General features: G+C 40.2%; 1 protein-coding gene across 3 annotated transcripts in view; it reads right to left on the bottom strand.

Annotated features, from left to right (window-relative positions):
- Window positions 1-1280: 1280 nt before the first annotated feature.
- Window positions 1281-22422, bottom strand: part of LOC120528357 (zinc finger protein 184-like) — a 700371-nt gene continuing 679229 nt past the window's right edge. For all 3 annotated transcript variants that reach the window (XM_039752501.1, XM_039752502.1, XM_039752503.1), the window contains exons 2-7: window positions 20798-21342; window positions 16617-17452; window positions 13539-13634; window positions 5763-5996; window positions 3985-4144; window positions 1281-1419 (exon numbers count right to left, since the gene is read on the bottom strand). In XM_039752501.1, coding sequence (XP_039608435.1) covers window positions 1310-1419; window positions 3985-4144; window positions 5763-5996; window positions 13539-13634; window positions 16617-17452; window positions 20798-21212 — 1851 coding nt within the window. In that variant the 5' untranslated portion in view covers window positions 21213-21342 and the 3' untranslated portion in view covers window positions 1281-1309. The remainder of the gene's footprint in view (window positions 1420-3984; window positions 4145-5762; window positions 5997-13538; window positions 13635-16616; window positions 17453-20797; window positions 21343-22422) is intronic.

The raw sequence follows: 22422 nt of genomic DNA, 5'->3' as shown, positions 1-22422 counted from the left end.
GTTTCGAGTTTTTTATTTGAACACTTGTTTTATTTTTGGTGGACACAGAGCTGCTGTGACTTACTGTAAAAATCTCATTTAGTTTCATCAGTCCAAAGAAATCTCTCCAGCACTGTGGCTTGTCAATACGTCCAGTGTGATGCACACAATGACTCAGCAAAGCTTTGCGAGGGCTGAGTGACTGAAGACCCCTGTGATTCTCATAGTGGACTGATGCATATTCAATGCTGTCTTTTAACATCTAACGGCTTCCACAAAATTTTTAATGCCATCTTCATTTGATTTAATTCCTACAATTTATTAAGTCATGAATAAATTAATAAAGTTTCTGCTCTAGGGAGAAACGAATAGAGGATGTTGAATACTTTGTCAGCTTTAACTTGTTTCACATAAATTTGATTCTTTTTTACTTTCTCGTATACAAAGTATAGAGAAAGTATAGTAATTATGAAAAAATTCAACCTTGAGATTTTAGACCTTCCTGAGTCCAAAAATACCATTTTTTAGAATAATGGCTGTGTGTGCAAACACGATATCTCAAAAACGCAACGAGATTGATAGATGAAATGGGCAAAATCCATCAATTGAAAGTGGTACTAAACAAATACTCTGTTTTTTTTTCATGTAGCTGCAGAGTCCTATTTATTGAACTTTACTTTGATAATAACTGTTCAATATATTATTAATTTGATTTGATTTGATGTTGAAGGTATTTTATTGTACATAATATAAAAATATAATTATTGTCTTGTGGTTTATTCTTCAAATATCCATTCCCATATCAGTGTATATGAGAAAGTCTATGGGAGACCACTCTTGATTTTTTTTAATCCATTGCTTGTCAATGTATCCATATATCCATATACTGTTTATGTATATCTTAATGGTGGTGGACATTGTGTTTTTTATGTGAAGCACACTAAGTTGCTTTCATTTAATGCCATGAATTATTATTATTATTATTGTATATATTATAAGAGAATGACTGAAGTAGAAAAACATCGGAAAGGTGACACAGGAATACAGAAAGAGGAAACAGCAGGAAGTGCAAAGAAGAAAAATAAGACAATAGAAAAAGGACAAAGTAGAGGATGATATGGCATAGTTGGCAGAATTTCCCATGAGTCCACTTGACACTTCAGAGACTCAAGTCTAACAGACTGCTTTGGCGATTCCCTGTCCTGAATCTCAAAATCCCATAATGCACCAGTCACAGGACCCCACCTCACTTTCAGCTCATCAGTCACACCACACTCACATAATGCTTTCTGCTGGCTATACTTTCATATCATAAACCTGACCTAAGATATTAACAGTGAAATGATGATAAATTCAATGAATTGACAGACTCACATTGTAAAAACTCCTCTCTGCTCTGAGGTTGAGGAGACTGTAGGGTGAAGATTGGAGCTTCACGACCTGAAAATAAAAAGAAAAGAAAAGAATGGAGAATATTAAGTTTAGGGCTGTCAGTAGATTAATATTTTTAATTGTGAATATTTTAATTTGTGAATAAAGTTTAACTTTATTTACAAAATTAATTGTGACTAATCTCACATCACGGTGCATATTTCACAAGGTTTATTGGTATCACTTTAAATTAAGTGTCCATAATTACGTTGTATTTTACCACGTAATTTGCCTGTATAATTACAGAGTAACTAGGTGTTATTACCTCCTGCTTACTGTGTAATGCTGTGGTTAAGCAATTAACTGTAATTGCTATTACACAATTTATGTGCATACCCCCTTAGAAAAACTGTGGAACAACAATTACAATTTAGTACCTAATTATATTGTTACACTGTATTACACAGTAAATAGAAATTAATAACACCTAGTTACTCTGTAATTATACAGGTAAATTCAATGGTACGTACAGCATAATTATGGACACTTAAATCTAAAGTGATTCTGGTTTATTATTGTATCCTATGAACCACATCATCAGATCAGGTATAAATATAATAATGTCAGTATTACGATATACTGGAAATGATTCTCGGAGGATATTAGAAATTTCATTTATTGTTAAAATTATGGCAAACAACCTACAGTATTTTGGACATGTCTATAATGTTGCTCAAGGCCACTATTATCATTATTTAACCTTCTAAACCAGTTGCTAAGGCACACAAGTTTGTTCACATTTTCATATTCCACAGTAGATCTCTTTTTGTGCACAATATGAAAAAGAAAAAAGGCAGTTGCACAATGCAGCATCGAACAGGAGTATCAAACAATGATTTTGAAATGAAATAATAAACCACGAGTCACAACATCCTAATTCTACTGTTAGATTGTAATCCAATAGTTTTGATTTTTGTATTTATTAATATTTTGTTTATATTTTATGAAATAAATAAAATTACTTAGTATAACATTGAATTGCTTCTTTGATTACTCGTCGTATTCATTTTGAATTCTTACAGTTGCAGGAGCTCTAGAATGAATGTCTAGTAAAAGAAGGCCCTTTGTTATCGAGGCAACTGTTGTTACATTACAACTTTAGGCGCAACAGCGTTCTCAGCCTTTTTAATGTATGTTTTGAAGAAGTGATCACTTACATAAAATAACACTAAAAGCAGCAATTCAAATTCAGGAAATAAATCTCAGGATCTGATCTCCTTGCAAATAATCACAGGTGTCTATTCCATTGTTACATTAATAACTTAATCTCTCATGAATTGAGAAGGAAATTCTCCTGTGATTTGTATGGGATAAAACATTTGTATATAGCATATAAGGTAAAGTTCAGTTCAGGACATTGCAGCAGACAGCATGAGATGAGATGAGATGAGATGAGAGCAGCAGAGCAGATCAGTGCAGTTCAGATGACAAAGGAGTGATTGGAGAAGGAACGAGACGATACATTCTAGAATCTCACGATAACTTTGTGTTAGTTTAATGGATCAAGGCTTTTAAATTAAGCTCGAGTGTTAACACATTAATGCTGACATTCCTATTTAAGATGTAATTTTATAATGTTAAATTCTTAAACACTAATTATAAATGTAATGCAGTTAAAATAAAGCAACAAAACATGCAGATCAAGTCTGCACGCAGAGCCCACCGGTGTGTGGATGATGCAGTGAGTTTTATTTACTAACATTTTGATGAGCCACAGACAAATGTGAGGGTCTCGATTGTGGACTTGACCTCTGCTTTAGAGACCAACATCTCAGAACTCCATGATAAGAAACTGACTGAGTTCAGCTTGCCCAGTCTAATCCACCATTGGATCTCAGACTTTCTTCCAGGTAGTAAACAGTGCTGGTGCAGTTGGGCGCACACATGTCTGACCTGTTAACCCTCGTCACCTCACTTTCTGTTTTCCTCTCCTGTGTTGTCAGTTGGCCACAGCTCAGCAGTTCTGTTCATGGACAGACATTGTTAGGTTCAATTTATGTTCATCAGTGCAGAACTGCTTTAGCTTACAGATTTGTTTAAACACCCAGTATAATGATATGTAAATATTATATAGTTTATAATTTGTAAAGTATGTTAATGTGTTTCATCTGTGAACTTGTTACAGTATGTGCACTCAGTGGAGTGTTCAGGTGGTCCTGAAGTGGTCAGGATTATAATTCACTCCTCTAATTTACTTATTTTTTTACTAAACAAGAAACACAAAGAAAAAGGAATGTAAGGACTGGCATTTCCTGTGCAAAGAGGTTCATAAATGTACAACACAATCAAAACAGATAGACGTACCATTAACACTGTTTAAAAAACTGGTGTTTCACTATGCTAATAATATTTACATTTTCAAATACTCACATTAAACATTCAGTTACTCTGTTTAAAATAACAGTGTGATATCACTCAGCTAGTTACGGTAAGGGACATTAGAAAAAATTCTTAACAGTAAAGGCTTAGAGATAAATGTAAAAGAGCAGGCCTTCTTCATGCAACTCAGTGTCCCTTCTGTTTTCATTCTGGTCCACCTAATTGACTTTAACAAAACATGAACAGTCACAGTACCTGGTGGAGTCCTTGTCAAGATGTCCTGCTGGCTGATCTTCTCCAGACTCTTTTTTAGACCTGACAGGTCCTTTAGCAGGTCCTCAGAAGAAAACTCAACCGTGACAGTAAAGCTGAGCGAATCTCCATCAGCAGGAAGGACACAGCAAGTTGAGAAAGTCTGCAGTAGGAGAGAAGAGGGAACAAGGAGAAATAAAAAGTAACATTAATAAGATGGACCTCCTCTTAACTAAACATCAGTGCAGTGGACAATCATCCTGGGTTTAGATAGAGAGAATACTTATACATTCATTGGTTATTTAGAATGTTTCACATGATGGACCAAAAAATGTCATTGGCCTTGATTTTCAAAAAGCCTTTAGAACAGAAGTCCAAGAGGTGAGTCATCAGACTGAAGATAAGTGGACTAAGGGGGCAACGGACAGGCAGGGGCAAAATTGACTTAGCAGACAAAACAAGGCATTGGGCTCTTTGATAGAGAGACAGATAGAGAGATAGAGTGGACGCTAGGGGTCACTGTTGCCCCTTTAAACCCAACAGACTAATGCTCAGGACAGCAGGTAAAAGCGCCAAGAAGTATTTTTAATTGCTTTCTTCTTGCACAGTGCTCCCTAAGCACAACAGTCACCATAACACAATAATTACAATTCTCACCTCCTCCACACCTCCAAGCAAGCTTTGTCTACCTCCACCCGACTCTGGCTTGCTTGCTGGCTGGGTTCACTACAGTCCTTTAAATAGTGCCCAACCTGAAAGTGCTTCTCTCCTTTCGTCCACGTGAATTGCCAGCACTTCCAGGCCAAGTGAAGAACTTGAATTTTCTTTAGCCCTTTAGTCCAGTATTTCTGGATGTCTATCCTCGTGACTCACTAGTATATCCAGGCTATGAGGAGAGCAAAACTCCCCAGGTCCTCCTGCAGCATCTCCTGGTGCCATCCACAGTACCCAGCAGGTCTGTAAAGCTGAACTCCAAGTCCCATAGTGCTCTGCGGGAATCCCGGGCACTGCTATGTTTCAGGGAAGTCCCCATGTAGCATCATAGAGGAGGCAGTGTCTAAAAGTAGTTGCCTTCCCCCATCCTTCCCTTCTACGGGCGCCCCTTACAATAGATACATTGATAGATGGTATATTTGTCCCAATTGTAAATTAAATCCAAAGATATACACACACACACAATCTTCAGTATAATTTTACCTTAAAAGGTCTGCAACTAGAAAGTGTGTGACTTGTCAGAAAGACTTGGGAGCCTTTTGTCTTAATCACAGTTCTGTAAACTGCCCTGTAGAACACACTTGTGAGACCACATCAGGAATATTGTGTGTTAGAGAAATGACAAAACAGCACAAAAGAAAGATGAGAAGAAGAAGAGAGACCAGACTGGACTGTGGGGTTTGAGCTGTGAGGAAATGGTGAAGGATGTCATCAGTTAAAGGACAGAGACACGAGGAGGTGACATGACAGGAGTGTTTAAAGATATGAAGAAGTTGGTGTCTTCTTTTACCAGTTGATGTCATTTAAAATGACTCATACCAAGAATATATTTCATATAAATTTTCTTCCTCAAAAAGACATCTGTAGATTTACCTCCCTATCTTGTACATGAAGGCAGGAACTTTCAGAGTTTTGCATAAACTGTGGAAATATTAGGCAAATATTAAATTGCACTGAGTGGTCAGTTCTTGCCATTTGTAAAAACTCCTCAGATCTCTTGATTTTAAAATTTCTCAGGTCACACACACCCCAGTCTGATCAGACTCACTGTGAAGTGTCACTCTTACCTGTAGGAAGTGGAGATGATCCTCGGTCTCTGTAAGTTCCTTCAGCTCAGCTTCTCTCCTCTTTAGCTCCTCAATCTGCTTCTGCAGCTGCTCCATGACTCCTTCAGCCTTCTCCATTTCTCTCTTTTCTTGTTCTCTGATCCTCTCTGTCAATTTCTTGTGGGCTTCCTCAATGCAGTGAATCAGATCAGTGAAGCTCTTCTCGTGTTCCCTCATCACTCTTTCCACAGAAAGCTGTTGGATAGGAGAAAAATATCGAATTGAGTCACCTGTTTAAAAATAAAAGTCACAAGACACTTTTGTTAGTATTTTGATGTTGTAAAGGAGCGTTTGAATTAGGAGAAGGGTGGTAGGAGTATTCCCTGCTTAGTATTCCCCTGGTACTCTGGGTAGCAACATCTTCTTAAGGCGCTTGTAGGTCTGTATGGGATATGCAGTCTTTATAGGCAGCTCTGTAGGATCTATGGGAGCCATTGGCACAAGCTACTAGGGGACAGCACTACTGTCCTGTGATGACCCTGCTAGTGTTACACAGGGTGATCTTTAAAAAGAGCCTCTCCTGGTTAATCTGGGTTTGAGAGTGGATCAGGACAATGTTAACCTGGAGTCGAGAATGAGAGGATAAAAAATATACATAGTGCAACTGTGAAAAGGCTAAAACTGTCAAGTTTAACTTCATTAGGGCAAAGTTTGAGCAGACGCAGCAAAGTCTAAAGAGAATAAACTGGGATAAGCTTTTAAGTGTGGAGACAGTCAAGGAGCAGTGGAACAGGTTTAAAAATGTTTTACATGTAACGCAGGACAGATACAGACCTAAATTTGGAACTCATAGGAAATGTAATAAAACTCCACAGTGGGTTAATAAAGAGTTAAAAAAAGAAGCTACAAAGGAAAAAAAGATGAATAAGGAGTAGAAGACTAAAAAATCCAAAAAGAATTGTAAAGTGTATGAGAACATGAGAGCAACCAGTAAGAAGGATATTAGGGAGGCTAAAAGGCATTTAAAGAGGAACAGAGCAGATAAGGCAAAAGATGACCCTAAGAGATTCTTTCAATATTTCAGTAGTAAAAGATCAGACAAAGAGGAGATGAAGTGCATCAGGCATAGTAAAGGAGAATTAAAAAACACAGACAGTGAACATACTTGGGAATTACGAAGGACTGGAAAATGGCAAATATTGTCTCATTATATAAAGAGGGTTACCAGGCAAATCCAACCAACCAGTAAGCTGAATGTGAATCACAAGAAAATTAGTGGAAGGAATTAAGGATACGATTGAGCAGCACATGGCAAGAGCACTCAGCATGGACTCAGAAGAGGGAGGTTGTGTTTTACTAACATGCTGGAATTCTATGAGGAAGCAAAAAAAGGCTACGATCAAAGTGGAGCAGATGATGATATTTATTTGGACTTTCAGAAAACAGGAAAGGTGCCACATGAGAAGTTGGGCATCAAAATCAAAGATGTGGCAGTTCAGGGAGATGTTTCTAGATGGGTGCAGAATTGGCTCAGACACAGGAAGCAGAGGGTGATGGTGTGATGAACCTCATCAGAATTGGCCGATGTTAAGAGTAGAGAGCAGCAGGGATCAGTGCTATGGCCACTGCAATTTTTATTATATATACAGTGGTGTGAAAAACTATTTGCCCCCTTCCTGATTTCTTATTCTTTTGCATTTTTGTCACACAAAATGTTTATGATCATCAAACACGTTTAATCATTAGTCAAATATAACACAAGTAAACACAAAATGCAGTTTTTAAATGATGGTTTTTATTATTTAGGGAGAAAAAAAAATCCAAACCTACATGGCCCTGTGTGAAAAAGTAATTGCCCCCTGAACCTAATAACTGGTTGGGCCACCCTTAGCAGCAATAACTGCAATGAAGCGTTTGCGATAACTTGCAATGAGTCTTTTACAGCGCTCTGGAGGAATTTTGGCCCACTCATCTTTGCAGAATTGTTGTAATTCAGCTTTATTTGAGGGTTTTCTAGCATGAACCGCCTTTTTAAGGTCATGCCATAGCATTTCAATTGGATTCAGGTCAGGACTTTGACTAGGCCACTCCAAAGTCTTCATTTTGTTTTTCTTCAGCCATTCAGAGGTGGATTTGCTGGTGTGTTTTGGGTCATTGTCCTGTTGCAGCACCCAAGATCGCTTCAGCTTGAGTTGACAAACAGATGGCGGACATTCTCCTTCAGGATTTTTGGTAGACAGTAGAATTCATGGTTCCATCTATCACAGCAAGCCTTCCAGGTCCTGAAGCAGCAAAACAACCCCAGACCATCACACTACCACCACCATATTTAACTGTTGGTATGATGTTCTTTTTCTGAAATGCTGTGTTCCTTTTACGCCAGATGTAACGGGACATTTCCCTTCCAAAAGTTCAACTTTTGTCTCATCAGTCCACAAGGTATTTTCCCAAAAGTCTTGGCAATCATTGAGATGTTTCTTAGCAAAATTGAGACGAGCCCTAATGTTCTTTTTGCTTAACAGTGGTTTGCGTCTTGGAAATCTGCCATGCAGGCCGTTTTTGCCCAGTCTCTTTCTTATGGTCGAGTCGTGAACACTGACCTTAATTGAGGTAAGTGAGGCCTGCAGTTCTTTAGACGTTGTCCTGGGGTCTTTTGTGACCTCTCAGATGAGTCGTCTCTGCGCTCTTGGGGTAATTTTGGTCGGCCGGCCACTCCTGGGAAGGTTCACCACTGTTCCATGTTTTGCCATTTGTGGATAATGGCTCTCACTGTGGTTCGCTGGAGTCCCAAAGCTTTAGAAATGGCTTTATAACCTTTACCAGACTGATAGATCTCAATTACTTCTGTTTTCATTTGTTCCTGAATTTCTTTGGATCTTGGCATGATGTCTAGCTTTTGAGGTGCTTTTGGTCTACTTCTCTGTGTCAGGCAGCTCCTATTTAAGTGATTTCTTGATTGAAACAGGTGTGGCAGTAATCAGGCCTGGGGGTGGCTATGGAAATTGAACTCAGGTGTGATACACCACAGTTAGGTTATTTTTTAACAAGGGGCGATTACTTTTCACACAAGGCCATGCAGGTTTGGATTTTTTCTCCTAAATAATAAAACCATTATTTAAAACTGCATTTTGTGTTTACTTGTGTTATATTTGACTAATGGTTAAATGTGTTTGATGATCAGAAACATTTTGTGTGACAAACATGCAAAAGAATAAGAAATCAGGAAGGGGGCAAATAGTTTTTCACACCACTGTAAATGATTTGGATATGAATTTAAGTAACAAGCTGATTAAGTTTGCAGATGATACCAGAAGAGGTGGATTAGCAGATAGTCTGGAATATACAGAGGGAATTGGACAGAAGAGAGGGTTGAGCAGATTTGTGGTATAAGGATGCAAGTTTAAGGTATGAGGTGCACACTGTCCAGGATCATCAACCCCAAAGCTGGAGGTGTTCAGATGTTTTCAGGACCTTTCAGAGCAGCACAGTGACTCCAATATCTTTGAGACAGTAGGCAGGGATGAAGAGCTCTAAAAGTAGTCATAGTCAGGGATTCAGGTATTATGGAAATTGAGATTGAAGTTTAGCTCCAGATACAGAGTCTCACATGCTGTGATGCCCTCTGGGTCACAGGTACAAAACTTCTATGGATGGCTACCAGAGCAGTGGATGACCCAGGTGTCATCATCAAGTTTGTCCAGGTGTCACAGAATAATCAAAATAGGTGGGACAGACTGCCAGTTCTGCAGTACAGATTTAAGAGTTGAGTGTAAAGCTGAGGAGCAGAACTGACAAAGTGGTCATCTCAGGATGTCTACCTGCGCCACACCAGTCCATGTGAGATTAGGAAGATTAGATGGCTTAATACACTCGTAAAATGTTTGTGTGGGAAGAAGTTGGGATGGGTTATATTTTAACTGGAAGGGCAATAAAGTAAGCTTAATATGTGTCACAAATAAATTAATGATAGTAATTATCTGGAAAAGATTGACCAACACAGATCTACGTGAGGAGTACCAATGAGCAGTCAGTGTGGGTTTAGATGGAGGACATCATGTTTCAATAATGTGCTGGAATTCTATAATACAACTAGAAAAGCGTAAACCAGTATGGAGGTCAGTCTGGCAGAAGAGCTCACGTTCAGTCGCTTGTTCTTCCTTGACTGTCACTTCTGTGTCTTTTCTGGACTGCACATTTTGAGTGACAAGGTATATCCCACCCAATTTCTTTGAACAGAAGGATGCATCCCAGTTGTCTGATTCTGCTGTGGTTGGTATTTTAGTATACCAGATGGCACTGGGTGTATAATGGAAGTTTATCCTAAATAAATCAGATTGTAAAAGTTTAGTCTGTCCAGGCACAGAAGAGTGTGAAGAGTTCTTGCTCTGCCGATGAGAACATTCTTATAAATGGATCCTGGAAGAACTGGGCATGAAACAGGAAGCAATTCTGGACAGTGTGCCAGTCAAATGTGTGTCCAGGTCCCAAAGAAATCCACAGTGGAAATCCTAATGGGGCAAATTACAGTCACTGCCAATTAACCAACCTGACATGAGGATGTGGGAGAGGAACTGGAGATACCAGTAGTGGTAAACACCTTATGGACCATGAATGGTGATCTGGAAGGCAACAAAAGAGACCACCGCACCACCTTACTATCCTTTGTCATAAAATACAAACGGTTAAATTGTAGCTCTGCTGCATAGTAAATGTTGTGTGGTTGCAGCTTGTCTGTCTGGTCTCCATGTGTGGGTATGAAGATAGTCCATACATCCTGTTTTAGGAATAGACAAGTAATTGACAGTGCAGAACACCTGAAGGCTGGACAGCTGGTTGTAATAGGAATTTGCATAAATCACACAATTACACAATTATATGAAAGGAGAAAGAGAACAATAATTGGAGGAAAAAGATAAAACAGAGCAGCATCTGTTAAAAGGAATTCCGTCTTTGAAGAGCTGTGTAAATTGGTGAAGGTCTGCGATCGTCTCCAGGGACATGAATCTAGAATTTAAATTTAACTAGTAGACTCAGTGAGCTCACTGCAGTCCTTTTATGATAATGGCTCAGGACTGACTGGGAAAACATTTTACATTTTAATTTTCAGATTCTTTCACTGGCCACCTTCTACAATTCATTTCCACATTATAATAAGACAACTTGAACTAATGGAGTATTGTGTGAACTTCTGAAGGGCCTGAGGTGTGTATTTCACTCTGTAGATTTTTATTCACATGTATGGCGGTTATTGTGTGTTGAATGTCATTGTCATCTTTGTTTCTTTCTTTCTTTTATAATTGTTTATTCTTTCCTTCTTTTGTGAAATTGCCTTATAACTGTCTTTTTGCCACATACTGTATACATTCATTTGACTGTTTAGAGTTTATGATATCAATATGTTAACATCTATGCTAACAACAAGCCATGGATTACAAGTGACATCAAGGGCCTTTTGAACCAGAAGAAAAGAGCTTTTAAAGTAGGTGATCAGCATGAGCTCAAGCGCGTGCAGAAGAAACTCTGATTCCAGCTCAGGGCAGCGAAGGGGCAGTACAGGAGAAAGCTGGAGGAGAAATTGCAGAATAACAGCATGAAGGAAGTATGGGATGAAGATTATCACTGGATGCAGCTCGAAGTGGGGTGCTACCAGAGACAGACGTGGAGAGCAAACCAGATGAACAACTTCTTTAACAGGTTTGACCACCATAACCCACTCTCACCTCGGAGTACTGCATCCTCCAACCATCCTACTGTTGATACCAGCATAGGAGAGAAATCCCAACCCACAATTACAGCAGCGCATGTGAGCAGAGAGCCGAGGAGACTTCGTGCCAACAAAGTAGCAGGTCCAGATGGAGTATCGCCACGACTGCCGATGGCCTGTGCATTGGAACTGGGGAGTCCTCTACAGCGCATCTTCAACCTGAGCCTGGAACAGGGGAGAGTCCCGAGGTTTTGGAAAACATCTTGTATCACCCCAGTCCCAAAGGTATCACGTACTAGTGAGCTGAACGACTTCCGGCCTGTTGCTCTGACGTCACATGTGATGAAGACCATGGAGCGGCTGCTGCTTCACCACCTGAGGCCACAGGTCCGCCATGCCCTCGACCCTCTGCAGTTCACATACCAGGACAAGGTGGGAGTGGAGGATGCCATCATCTACATGCTACACCGATCCCTCTCCACTTGGACAGAGGCAGTGGTGCGGTTAGAATTATGTTTCTGGACTTCTCTAGCGCCTTCAACACCATCCAACCTCTGCTCCTTAGAGAGAAACAGACAGATATGGGAGAAGATTCATACCTGGTGGCATGGATCGTGGACTATCTTACAGACAGACCACAGTATGTGAGTCTCGGGAACTGCAGGTCTGATATTGTGGTCAGTAACACAGGAGCACCGCAGGGGACTGTACTTTCTCCGGTCCTGTTCAGCCTATAGACATCAGACTTCTAATACGATTATACTACTGCTATTGTGGGCTGCATCAGGAGTGGGCAGGAGGAGGACTACAGGAAGCTAATCAAAGACTTTGTTAAATGGTGCGACTCAAACCACTTACACCTGAACACCAGCAAAACCAAGGAAATGGTGGTGGATTTTAGGAGGCCCAGACTCCTCCTGGACACCGTGAGCATCAGAGGAGACTGTGTAGAGGGTACAGACCTATAAATACCTGGGAGTGCAGCTGGATGATAAATTGCACTGATCTGCCAATAGTGATGCTGTGTAAGAAAGGTCAGAGCCGACTATACTTCCTTAGATTGGCGTCCTTCAACATCTGCAATAAGATGCTGCAGATGTTCTTCCAGACGGTTGTGGCGAGTGCCCTCTTCTACGCGGTGGTGTGCTGAGGAGGGAGCATAAAGAAGACGTCTCACGCCTGGACAAACTTGTGAGGAAGGCAGGCTCTATTGTAGGAATAAAGCTGGACAGTTTAACATCTGTGGCAGAGCGATGGGCACTGAGCAGGCTCCTGTCAATCATGGAGAATCCACTGCATCCACTGAACAGTGTCATCGCCAGGCAGAGAAATAGCTTCAGTGACAGACTGCTGTCACCATCCTGCTCCACTGACAGACTGAGGAGACCCCACACTATGCGACTCTTCAATTCCACCCGGGGTGTAAATGCTAACATTAGTCAAAGTTATTGTCTGTTTTTACATGCATTTTTATTACTCTTTAATGTAATATTGTTTTTTCTATCAGTATACTGCTGCTGGATTATGTGAATTTCCCTTGGAATTAATAAAGTATCTATCATCTATTGATAGATAAATGTACAGCAGGACTCCTCAGGGTCTGATATTGGCCTGTCCTTGTATTAGTTTAGGAAGGTGAGTGGCAGCAATCGGCCCATTTCAGCAGATCAGCATGTAAACAGGTGGAGGTGCGCTTATCAGCACTCAGTCCAGCAGCCTAACACCTTCACTTATGGAGTCCAATAAAGCTGCGACATATCAGAATGAACAGAGAAAGTCCATTAGGGAATGTTGTGTCGACTGATCCAACTCAGAACATCAGTGCCCACCTTCATTATGAGTTATTGTTAGGGGGAGTGAAGTCACCTTTAGTGGAGGAATGAGAAACCCGAGGACATGACGGTCTTGTGGTCTGAATTCCTAATGACTAAAACATGAAATGCTGTCAGCAGTGAAACGCCATGAAGGACACGATAAACCATCTTCTCTCCTTCTCCATCTCCCTGTCCTCACACGTCATCACCACAGACTCTCACAACCCTTTTAGTTTTTATCCTCTCTTTGATATGAAGTGTCATCTTAATTCTACTCACCTTCATCTCCTCTGCTGTCTTCCTCGTCTCCCTCAGTTTCTTCTCTTTGTCTTCAAGCCTCCTCCTAATTTCACTCAGTGTCGCCCCCATCTGTTTCTGTTTGGACACACAAGAGGACACATGAGGGTCTTATCAGAATTCTCTTCCACTTTCTAAGCTCGTGGTGTAATTTTGAGTGATTAAATTTGTACAACACATTTGTTTCACATTTCATGGTACAACTTACTGTTTCTGTCACACTTGTCTTCATATTGACACAGTAGGTGACACTCAGATTTAATGAAACAAATATGAATATGACACAAACATTCAAATAAAGGTTTAATTTAACAGTTCAATTCAAGATGGAGTTTGGGCTTGAAGAGAGCTACAAATAAAGGAGACAGTCTAAAGGCTCACTGGTGTACGAGTCAGTCCTTGGGATTGAGAGGATATCACATCGACAACCAGGATATCAGAGCTTCACACATAAAAACTAAAGAAACCTGCAAACCCAGGAGACCTCGGATGGCTAAGGACTGCAATTGTAGGACCAACAAGGCCATTGTGGAGTTGAGACTTGTGAGAACTTTGTCAAGTGTTTGGTCATTTTATGGAGTCAAGTGAGAAAACTGAGGCCGAGAAGACACGAGTGAGTCTGAGGAGTTCAGTAAAAGTGAAATCTGAAGAGGAGTTTAATGAGCTCAGAGAAATCTGACAATAAATCAAAGGAGTCATTAATAGAAATACTTAAAGAAAACATTATAACTGAAGAACAGAGAAATAAATAATAACACAAGTGAAAGTTAACTAACTCAGAGTTCAAACATGAAGAAGAGCAAACGAGTCGCACACAGTGGGCTGCTTTATGGCTTGGAGGGCATGTGGCTTGGCTATTTTACAGAAAGGCGTAGATCCAGTTGTCAATATTAACGTCACAGTAAGTGACCAAAGCAAGAGCAGGCTGGCAATTGTGTAAGAAAAGAGTGGAAATGGAGGAGCTAAGATTAGGAGGAGAAGACACCCGGTGGTCTTATCAGAAGTGCTGTATGTGACACAAGACACTACTGTGAGGACTGGAGAGATCAGAGAGTTTAACATGAGGCTCAAATTGGGTTTAAGATGGAGGTGCACAGTGTTAAGGGGCATCAGGGGGATTTTTACAGCAGATGGCAGCTGCACCCTGGCATGGGATCCACTGATGTTATTGGAAGGCAAACAAGGAAGTCCGTCATGGACGTTTAACAAGGAGTTTTAGAAGTCGAGGTTTACAAACTCATAATGAGAAACAGGCAGTGATATTAATAAGACTAAGGGATCAGCTGGGGTGAATATTAATATGAAAGTCAATAAAGTAAAAAATATATATACTAATACAAAAAACAAATATAGAATCAAACTAGAGAACTGGAAACCAAAACATAAGACTAATAAATTAAAAGATTATAAAAACAGTAAGCTACAAAAGAGTGAAAACCTCAAATGGGAGTGAAAGTGAACAAAAATAACAGGAGCGTGAGTTTACCGAGTCTTACCAGTCCATGTAGTAGGCCGTGGTGATAATAAAAGTGTAAAAATTAACTTTAAAATGTCTTGTCTACAGGGGATTAATCAAAATCAAATAAGCAGTACACTTTAAATAGGAGATCTGAATATGCAAGGTCATCAAAAAAGAAAAATGAATGGCAGAAAATGAAACCTGACTAAGGCCAAGGGAGGCCAAGAACAGAAATGGATACACAAGATTTAGAAATGTCAGTGTGTTGGTGGTGTAGAATTTCATTAACAACTGACTGCTTCAAATCTGTACAGAGATTTGAGCAGAGAGCATCAAGGGTACAGGCCTGAAATTAGGAGTGGGCTACAGACCACCAAATACAGACAGGAGTTTCACACCAAGCGCACATTAAGATCTCATGATTTCAGTCTTCTAAAGAGACCAAGGATTACTAAAACAACAGAGGGAGGTCAAAATTTACACTACGGGTTCTCAAAAATGTGATCTGATTGGCCTGCTCATATATAATGATGCCACTTCACTATCAGGCATACGAGCTGCCACTTTAGCCAGGCATAGCTAGTAGAGCTGGCTGTTAGCTATGCTTATTACGTCTCTGTTTCATTGGTCATTTGTATAAAAGTGTAAATAATATAATCATCATGAACTCTTAACAATCACATACTATTCTGTTTATTTTCTCATTTCAGTATTCTGCTCAACTGACAAGCTGTTTAGTAGCCAATGACTGGGACACCTGAGGTATCAGGAGCCTTGGAATTGAAGAGTTAAAGAACTGATTAGCCTGCCCAGCACAGACGTGTACGGCAGAACGACCACCAGGAGGTGGAGGGCTAGTAGGCGGAGGTCTTCGGACGTGTCAGACTTCTCTCAGTTCAAAATGGCCGCTGAACCTACAGAGGTTTATTTCCTCCAGATTTGCTGACAGTTGTTGTTTCCGATTTCCTCTCCCCTTTTGTTAGCTGGCCTTGTCTCGATGATGATATTAATGGAGGTGTCCTGTTTGATCCTTTCATGTAACTCAGTTTAAGGTGCGTTGATTAATGTCTGTTTAAACTAATCTTTACTTTTATGTGTGTAAATGTTGTATTGTGTAAAGTTTGTCAGCTTGTCTCCAGTGAACTGAACCTGCAGCGATGAGAATACAAAAAAAAACAAAAAACTGCAAACTGAAAAATGGCATCTATACTATAAAGAAAATTAAAACTTTATGCGTATTGTAGGAATTTTAGATATAATCCCAGACATCAATATTAAATGATATGCGAGTGTAACGTGTCTCTTAGAGAGGCCTGAGGTGCTCAAGACACAAGTGATCAGAACACAAAGATCCTCCGCTCAGTTTATTGAGAGCACTCGGCTCACTCGACTGTCCACGGATCACACTGTGCATCTCATCCTGGACTCTTTCACGTCTTCCACCCAGTCTCACCAGGATAGGCTCCAGCTCCCTGCTGTCCTATACAAGCAAACTGAGACTCCTCAAAATGAAGGAATAGATTTCTCTGACAAACTACATTTACGTATCACTTAACTCATGTTGTTTATTTAGCTTTCATTAAACACTAAATTCCACTCACCTGTTGTTCTTCTCTTTCCGTCTTCTGCTCAACCTTTTCATGACCATCACGTTCAGTCATTCCACACATCAGGCAGATACACGTCTCATCAGTTTTACAAAACAATTCTAGACTTTTCTGATGTTTCTCACAGAGTTTCCTCTTCAGATTTCTATCAGGATCAACCAGCTTTTGGTGCTTCAAGGCCGCTACTTCAGAGTGAGGCTTTTCTCCTGTGTGGATTCTTCTGTGCCTCTGAAGACTGCTTACACATGAGAACAACTTGCCACATTCTGGACAGCAATGAGGTTTTTCTCCAGTGTGTATTCTTCTGTGTCTCTGAAGATCGCTTCTCCTTAACAACAACTTGCCACAATCTGGACAACAATGAGGTTTTTCTCCAGTGTGTATTCTTCTGTGGATCATAAGATTGCTTCTACTTCGGAAAGACTTACCACATTCTGGACAACAATGAGGTTTTTCTCCTGTGTGGATTCTTCTGTGAATCTGAAGATTGCTTCTCTTTTGGAAAGACTTACCACATTCTGGACAACAATATGTTTTTTCTCCTGTGTGAATATTCATATGCGCATTAAGAGCACTTTTTCGTGTAAAATGTTTGCCACATTCCAAACATTTTTTTCCAGTATGAATTTGGACTTCTTTCTCAACTTGCTGTCGATCAGTTTTGATGGCTTCTGTCTGTGTTACTTCAGTAGCAGGGAGAGAACTGCACTGCAAAAAGGCTGCTGTTAGGCTCTCTGATGTTCTTGCTGATGTCTTCATACCTTTCTCTTTGTACTGAAGAGATGGCTGACCAAAGGAAGGTGGAGAGAAGCTGCCATTCTTCTGTAAATCTGAAATAACACAAACATTTTAACTGTATTTTCCCCTGACACCTTTACCTAAGGAGACTTAAACATTTGAGACAATTGGTTATATTTCTCTTGTTCTTCGAACTGAAGCACAGAAAGGTCACATTACTTACTCGTGGTCACATGGTGTCAATAACTTAATTTGAACCTGCAACTTCAGTGTTTAACTTCCAAATCAAATTCCTAAGCACTACCTGCCTTTAAAATAAATGAAACAGTTCAAGTAAAGTGGTGGCACACTGGCTGGCGTTCCTTCCTCACACCGAGGTGCCATTTATGGTCTGGCCACTCCGTGTGTGGTCTCTACATGTTCTGCTGCTGTCTGTTCAATTTCTCCACCTTTCTCGCATATGTGAAAGACAGGCCTGATCTGAGTAATTGATCACAAATCAAAATCAGCCAATTTTCACTCCAAGTGACTTGACTGATGATCAGAAAGTTAGTGTATCTTAACAACTGATCTTGAATGATAAAAACGTATGCTAGTTCCAACATTACCAAAATACAGAAACACGTCCTCGCCAGTCTAACAGTTTTATTGTCTTCCTACAAGAGATAACAAATTTGTGGTTTGTAATATTTCTGTAAAAATAAGTCAGTGATGAAGGATTCTCTGCTAACACTTTCAACAATACAAATCTTCTTCAGCATCTGAGAAGTCAACACAAAGGGATTGGTGTGAAGAACGAGCTGTTCAAAGGCTGAGGAGACCATCAAGCTTAGTCAAGCTCAGTCGCCTACTTTCACTCGGCCTCCAATGATGGCAGCACTTAGAAAACTCAACCTTATAATACTGACAGCAAGAACGCCAAAGACTTACTGTGACACAAAAACAGTGGAATTCGTAAGCCTGGACAACCAGCCACTTTTAGTTCCGGAAGATGTCACCTTCTAGATCATTTAGATCCACAATTCTATCTGGCAGTGAGTGTTTATTGACTGATTTATTTGTATAATGAATTAACCAGACATTAGATGTTTTGACTTAAATCTCTTTGATTAGCCTTTCAGTGAATGTGTAGGTAGAAGGGAGGAAAAGGATGCAGAGTTTAACAGAGCTGGTACATGAATATAAATCGTTATCAAGTGGACGTCGATTAATTAGAAATTGCAATCAGCCCGCTTATTTGCTTGTTGGGTAGAATGGTACGATCCTAGTTTTTAGACCTAAATAAAATAATACTAATTATGCATAATAAGCATTGAGTGTGAATAGTCAGTTATGAAATCTATAACACATTAGTATCATAATGATTTTTTTCACAAAATTAAACAATGGTACAAAGACACATATTTCACAGATGATTGCAAATCTCAGACACATAAACTGCTTCATGTTGGTGTCTCGAGCACACAGACGCACTCGGAGTGACAGACGACAGCCGAGAGATCCAAAGAAACTCCCTGCCAACAGAACTGCAGAATGCATGAAGAAATTGTCAATAAAGATAAAAATGATATTTGAGTCAGCAGCATCAGAGGTGAATCTTTATCTTTGTGAACCTCATACCCCAAGAGATGCTGGGCCACTGGCTTTCTGGAGGACCAATAAAAGTCGTCGTCCTACCTGTGCCCTCCTTATACGAGCGAGGACAGCGAGGGTCTGTTCTGTACGGCAGCACACGTCGTGGATGACCAGAGGACCAGACTGTCCTCAGAACATGCAGAGATAATTATATACTTGGATGAGAACCTGAGGCGTTCACCAAGACTGTCTCATTTTATTCTTGTCGTAGTTGATGGCTACAAATATCTAACTGAACATTTTATTTGATTAGTAATGTGGAGTATGATTAAGACATGTCTTTAGTATTGTCCAGCTTGTTTTTGTTCCATTACGTGTGCATTATGGGTAAATGTTCTTTGTGTATGCTGTATGCCGTAGCAGTTTATTATGGAATTTGAAGCTTATGCATGGCTAAAATTACATTTATTATTTAAAAAAAATAAAACAGTATTATTATTATTAAAGGGCGGTATGGTGGTGCAGTAGGTAGTGGTGGTGCCTCGCAGTTAGGAGACCTGGGTTCGCTTCCCGGGTCCTCCCTGTGTGGAGTTTGCATGTTCTCCCCGTGTCTGCGTGGGTTTCCTCCCACAGTTCAAAGTCATGCAGGTTAGGTGCATTGGAGATCCTAAATTGTCCCTAGTGTGTGGTGTACTGCTTTGGGCTGGCTCCTGGGGTTTATTTCCTGCCTTGCACCATGTGTTGGCTCCAACAAACCCCATGACCCTGTAGTTAGGAAGTAGCGGATTGGATAATGGATGGATGGTATTATTATTATTGATATCAGCAGGTCCTAATGGAATGGGTGATCAAAATCAACTCTAAAGACTCTGGTCAGAGCCTTCCTACCCAATAATGTGTCTGAATTTGGGTTTTCTGTTCTAATGTGTAATATATGTGAGGATATTTACATCCTCTAGAACTTAATCTGACCTAAGATCTAAACATACAAATATATCTGCTTGTGTTACAGGGGCACAGTGTTTAGCACAGCTGCTTTATTGTTCAGGTGTCCTGGGGAAAAATCCTGCCAACAATTGTTCTACATAGGGGCTGCTAATGGTGTTTCTGGTCATTCTGGCGCTTCCCCTCATCCCCTAAAACATGCAGGTGAAGTGGAGTGGTGACTCCAAACTGACCTGATGTGACTGTGGGAGACAGAAGGGCCCAAGATCATCTTCAAGTGAAGATTTCACACCACTGCCAACTTCTCCAGGCCATGCTGCCCCAGCAAGTTCAGGCTGAGAGCAGAACACAAGATGCAGAAAGAAGACCCTGAGACCCCCTAAATGTCATCATGGCTCGTACAGGTAGCTCCTGTCACTGTTAACGTCAAAGTGCACGAGATTCCCATTAGAAAGATGAGGCACATATTAGGTGGGCACTGGCTTGAGCAAATTCACTCGTATTTAGTGCAAAGGACTAAGGATTTTATTCTAACTTATTTATTTCTTTTTCTGGACATTTCTGGCTTAACTGCCAGAAAATTTAAGAAATATACATGTCTTTAACAAAATATGACTTTTGATATTCTCACTGCACGTAAACCGATGTCTGAATAACATACATCACAGCTTCAGTCAAAGCTTCATGATGTTCAAGTCATGCGCTGAACACTTTAGATTTTTCCTTATTCATCCAAGTTTTTCTAATTTATCATTTATTAGGTAACCTATTGTTTGTTATCATGCGCCAGAGCAGGTGGTCTTTATCCAAGTTCAATTAACCGTGTCTTCCACTTTCAATCTTCTAAAAACATCAAATCACCCACCATTAGAATTTATAAACGCTCTCTTTCTTTTATATTTAATCACATTACTCACTTATTCCAACACTCCCAGGTGACTCTTCTCCTTCTCTCCCATTTCCCTCGGTGATTTTCTCTTCAGACTCTGATAACTCTGATTTCAGCTCTACAGAATTATCGTGCGTAGCCAGTCGTCCCATATTAGTGGACCACGGCTGTAAACTGGATGGAGATTCTTCACAGGCATCTTGCTTGAAAACCTCCTCAGTTTCATGCTTTTGAAGTTCAAGACCAACAGAGAAATCATTCAGATCCTCAGCTTTAATGGTAACAGTCACCCACTTGCACTCCTCTTCCTCTTTAAAAACTGAAATTCTTTCGTCATGATCCTCCAGTTTCACACACACAACCTCTGGTGTGAGCCGCTCACAGTCCTCTTCTTTAATGTCCACCGTTCTTTCATCCACGTCATCTTCTTTGGCAGAGGCCATGCTCTGTGGGAAACTCTTCTCTCTTTTTAAGTGTCTGCCCTTCTCTTCTCAGATTCACTTCTCACATGGACAGCCCTGAGCTGGAGGCCATTAGACACCTCAGTGTATGGCCATGTGAAATGGGAAACCCCTGTGAAAATAAAAGTGGGAGAATTAACTTCATAAAGTCAGTAAAAATAATGAGCACACTTCAGGGTCACAGTGCCCTCCACGAGGTTTGGTTCAAAGACACATTTGCCTTGATTTCCTCCTCTGCCTCACAGTTTAAAATTACAAAACAATTCAGATGTGATCAAAGTGCACTGCAGACCTTCATTAAAGGGGATTATACATGTGCTCCTATTTGTGGAATTACGGGACTGCATCCTGACTGGGAGTAGGACATTCAGGGTTTGAGGAGGTTATTAGTGATGGTGTGTTTTAATGGGAGGGAAGAATAAAAAGTGTGTGACTAAAATCAAAGGTGTTGTGTTGTTATTAAAGTTTAACATTCGTTGAAGAGGATGGCTGCTAATTATAGAATCCTGCTTGCATTTGACAAGAGAAAGGCATACGAGAGCTGGAAAAATGAAGATTTTTAAAAACATCCTTAAAAAGGGCAGACACACTTTCAGATAATGAAAATAACAAAGCAGTGATGTTTAACTAGCCAGTGACTCTTGAATTAACCAGCTCTGCTCATTAGTGTGTTAACATCTCAGATAAAGAAATAAAAACGATGAGCATTGTGAATGTGAGATTCTAAGAGTCTCAGAAAACAGGAGCACAGGAGAGAAGCAAAAGGCTTTGTTAAACCTTCACCTCCAATGTGGACCTCCTTCACTGGACCGATTACAAAAACTGCTTCACTGCTCAGGAATCAAAGAGGCAGAGTGGGCCTCCTTACTTAAATAAATTGTAGAGAATTGTGAGACTCGCCTGAAATACAGAAAACCCAAACTCAGAGCAGCTGCTGGTTTGCCGCTAGGCTATGAATACAATGAAACTGCGGCTACAGACTGACATGAACGTCAAACAGGAGGACGGGGTCTTCACCTCATTGACACATTCACACGTTTCAGTGCAGGAAGTGTTGTAAAGACAAAGAGACCATCAGAAATTGTGAGACAATTCATTCATTCATTCTCAGATAAGAGTACATGCAGCTCCTCAGAAACTACTTAGTGATAATGGTGGGGAATCAGAGAGACGGCAGAGAATTTTAACATTG

Source organism: Polypterus senegalus, chromosome 4 (genome assembly GCF_016835505.1).
Source record: "Polypterus senegalus isolate Bchr_013 chromosome 4, ASM1683550v1, whole genome shotgun sequence".
Lineage (NCBI taxonomy): Eukaryota > Metazoa > Chordata > Cladistia > Polypteriformes > Polypteridae > Polypterus > Polypterus senegalus.
This window is presented reverse-complemented; position numbering and strand designations above follow the sequence as displayed.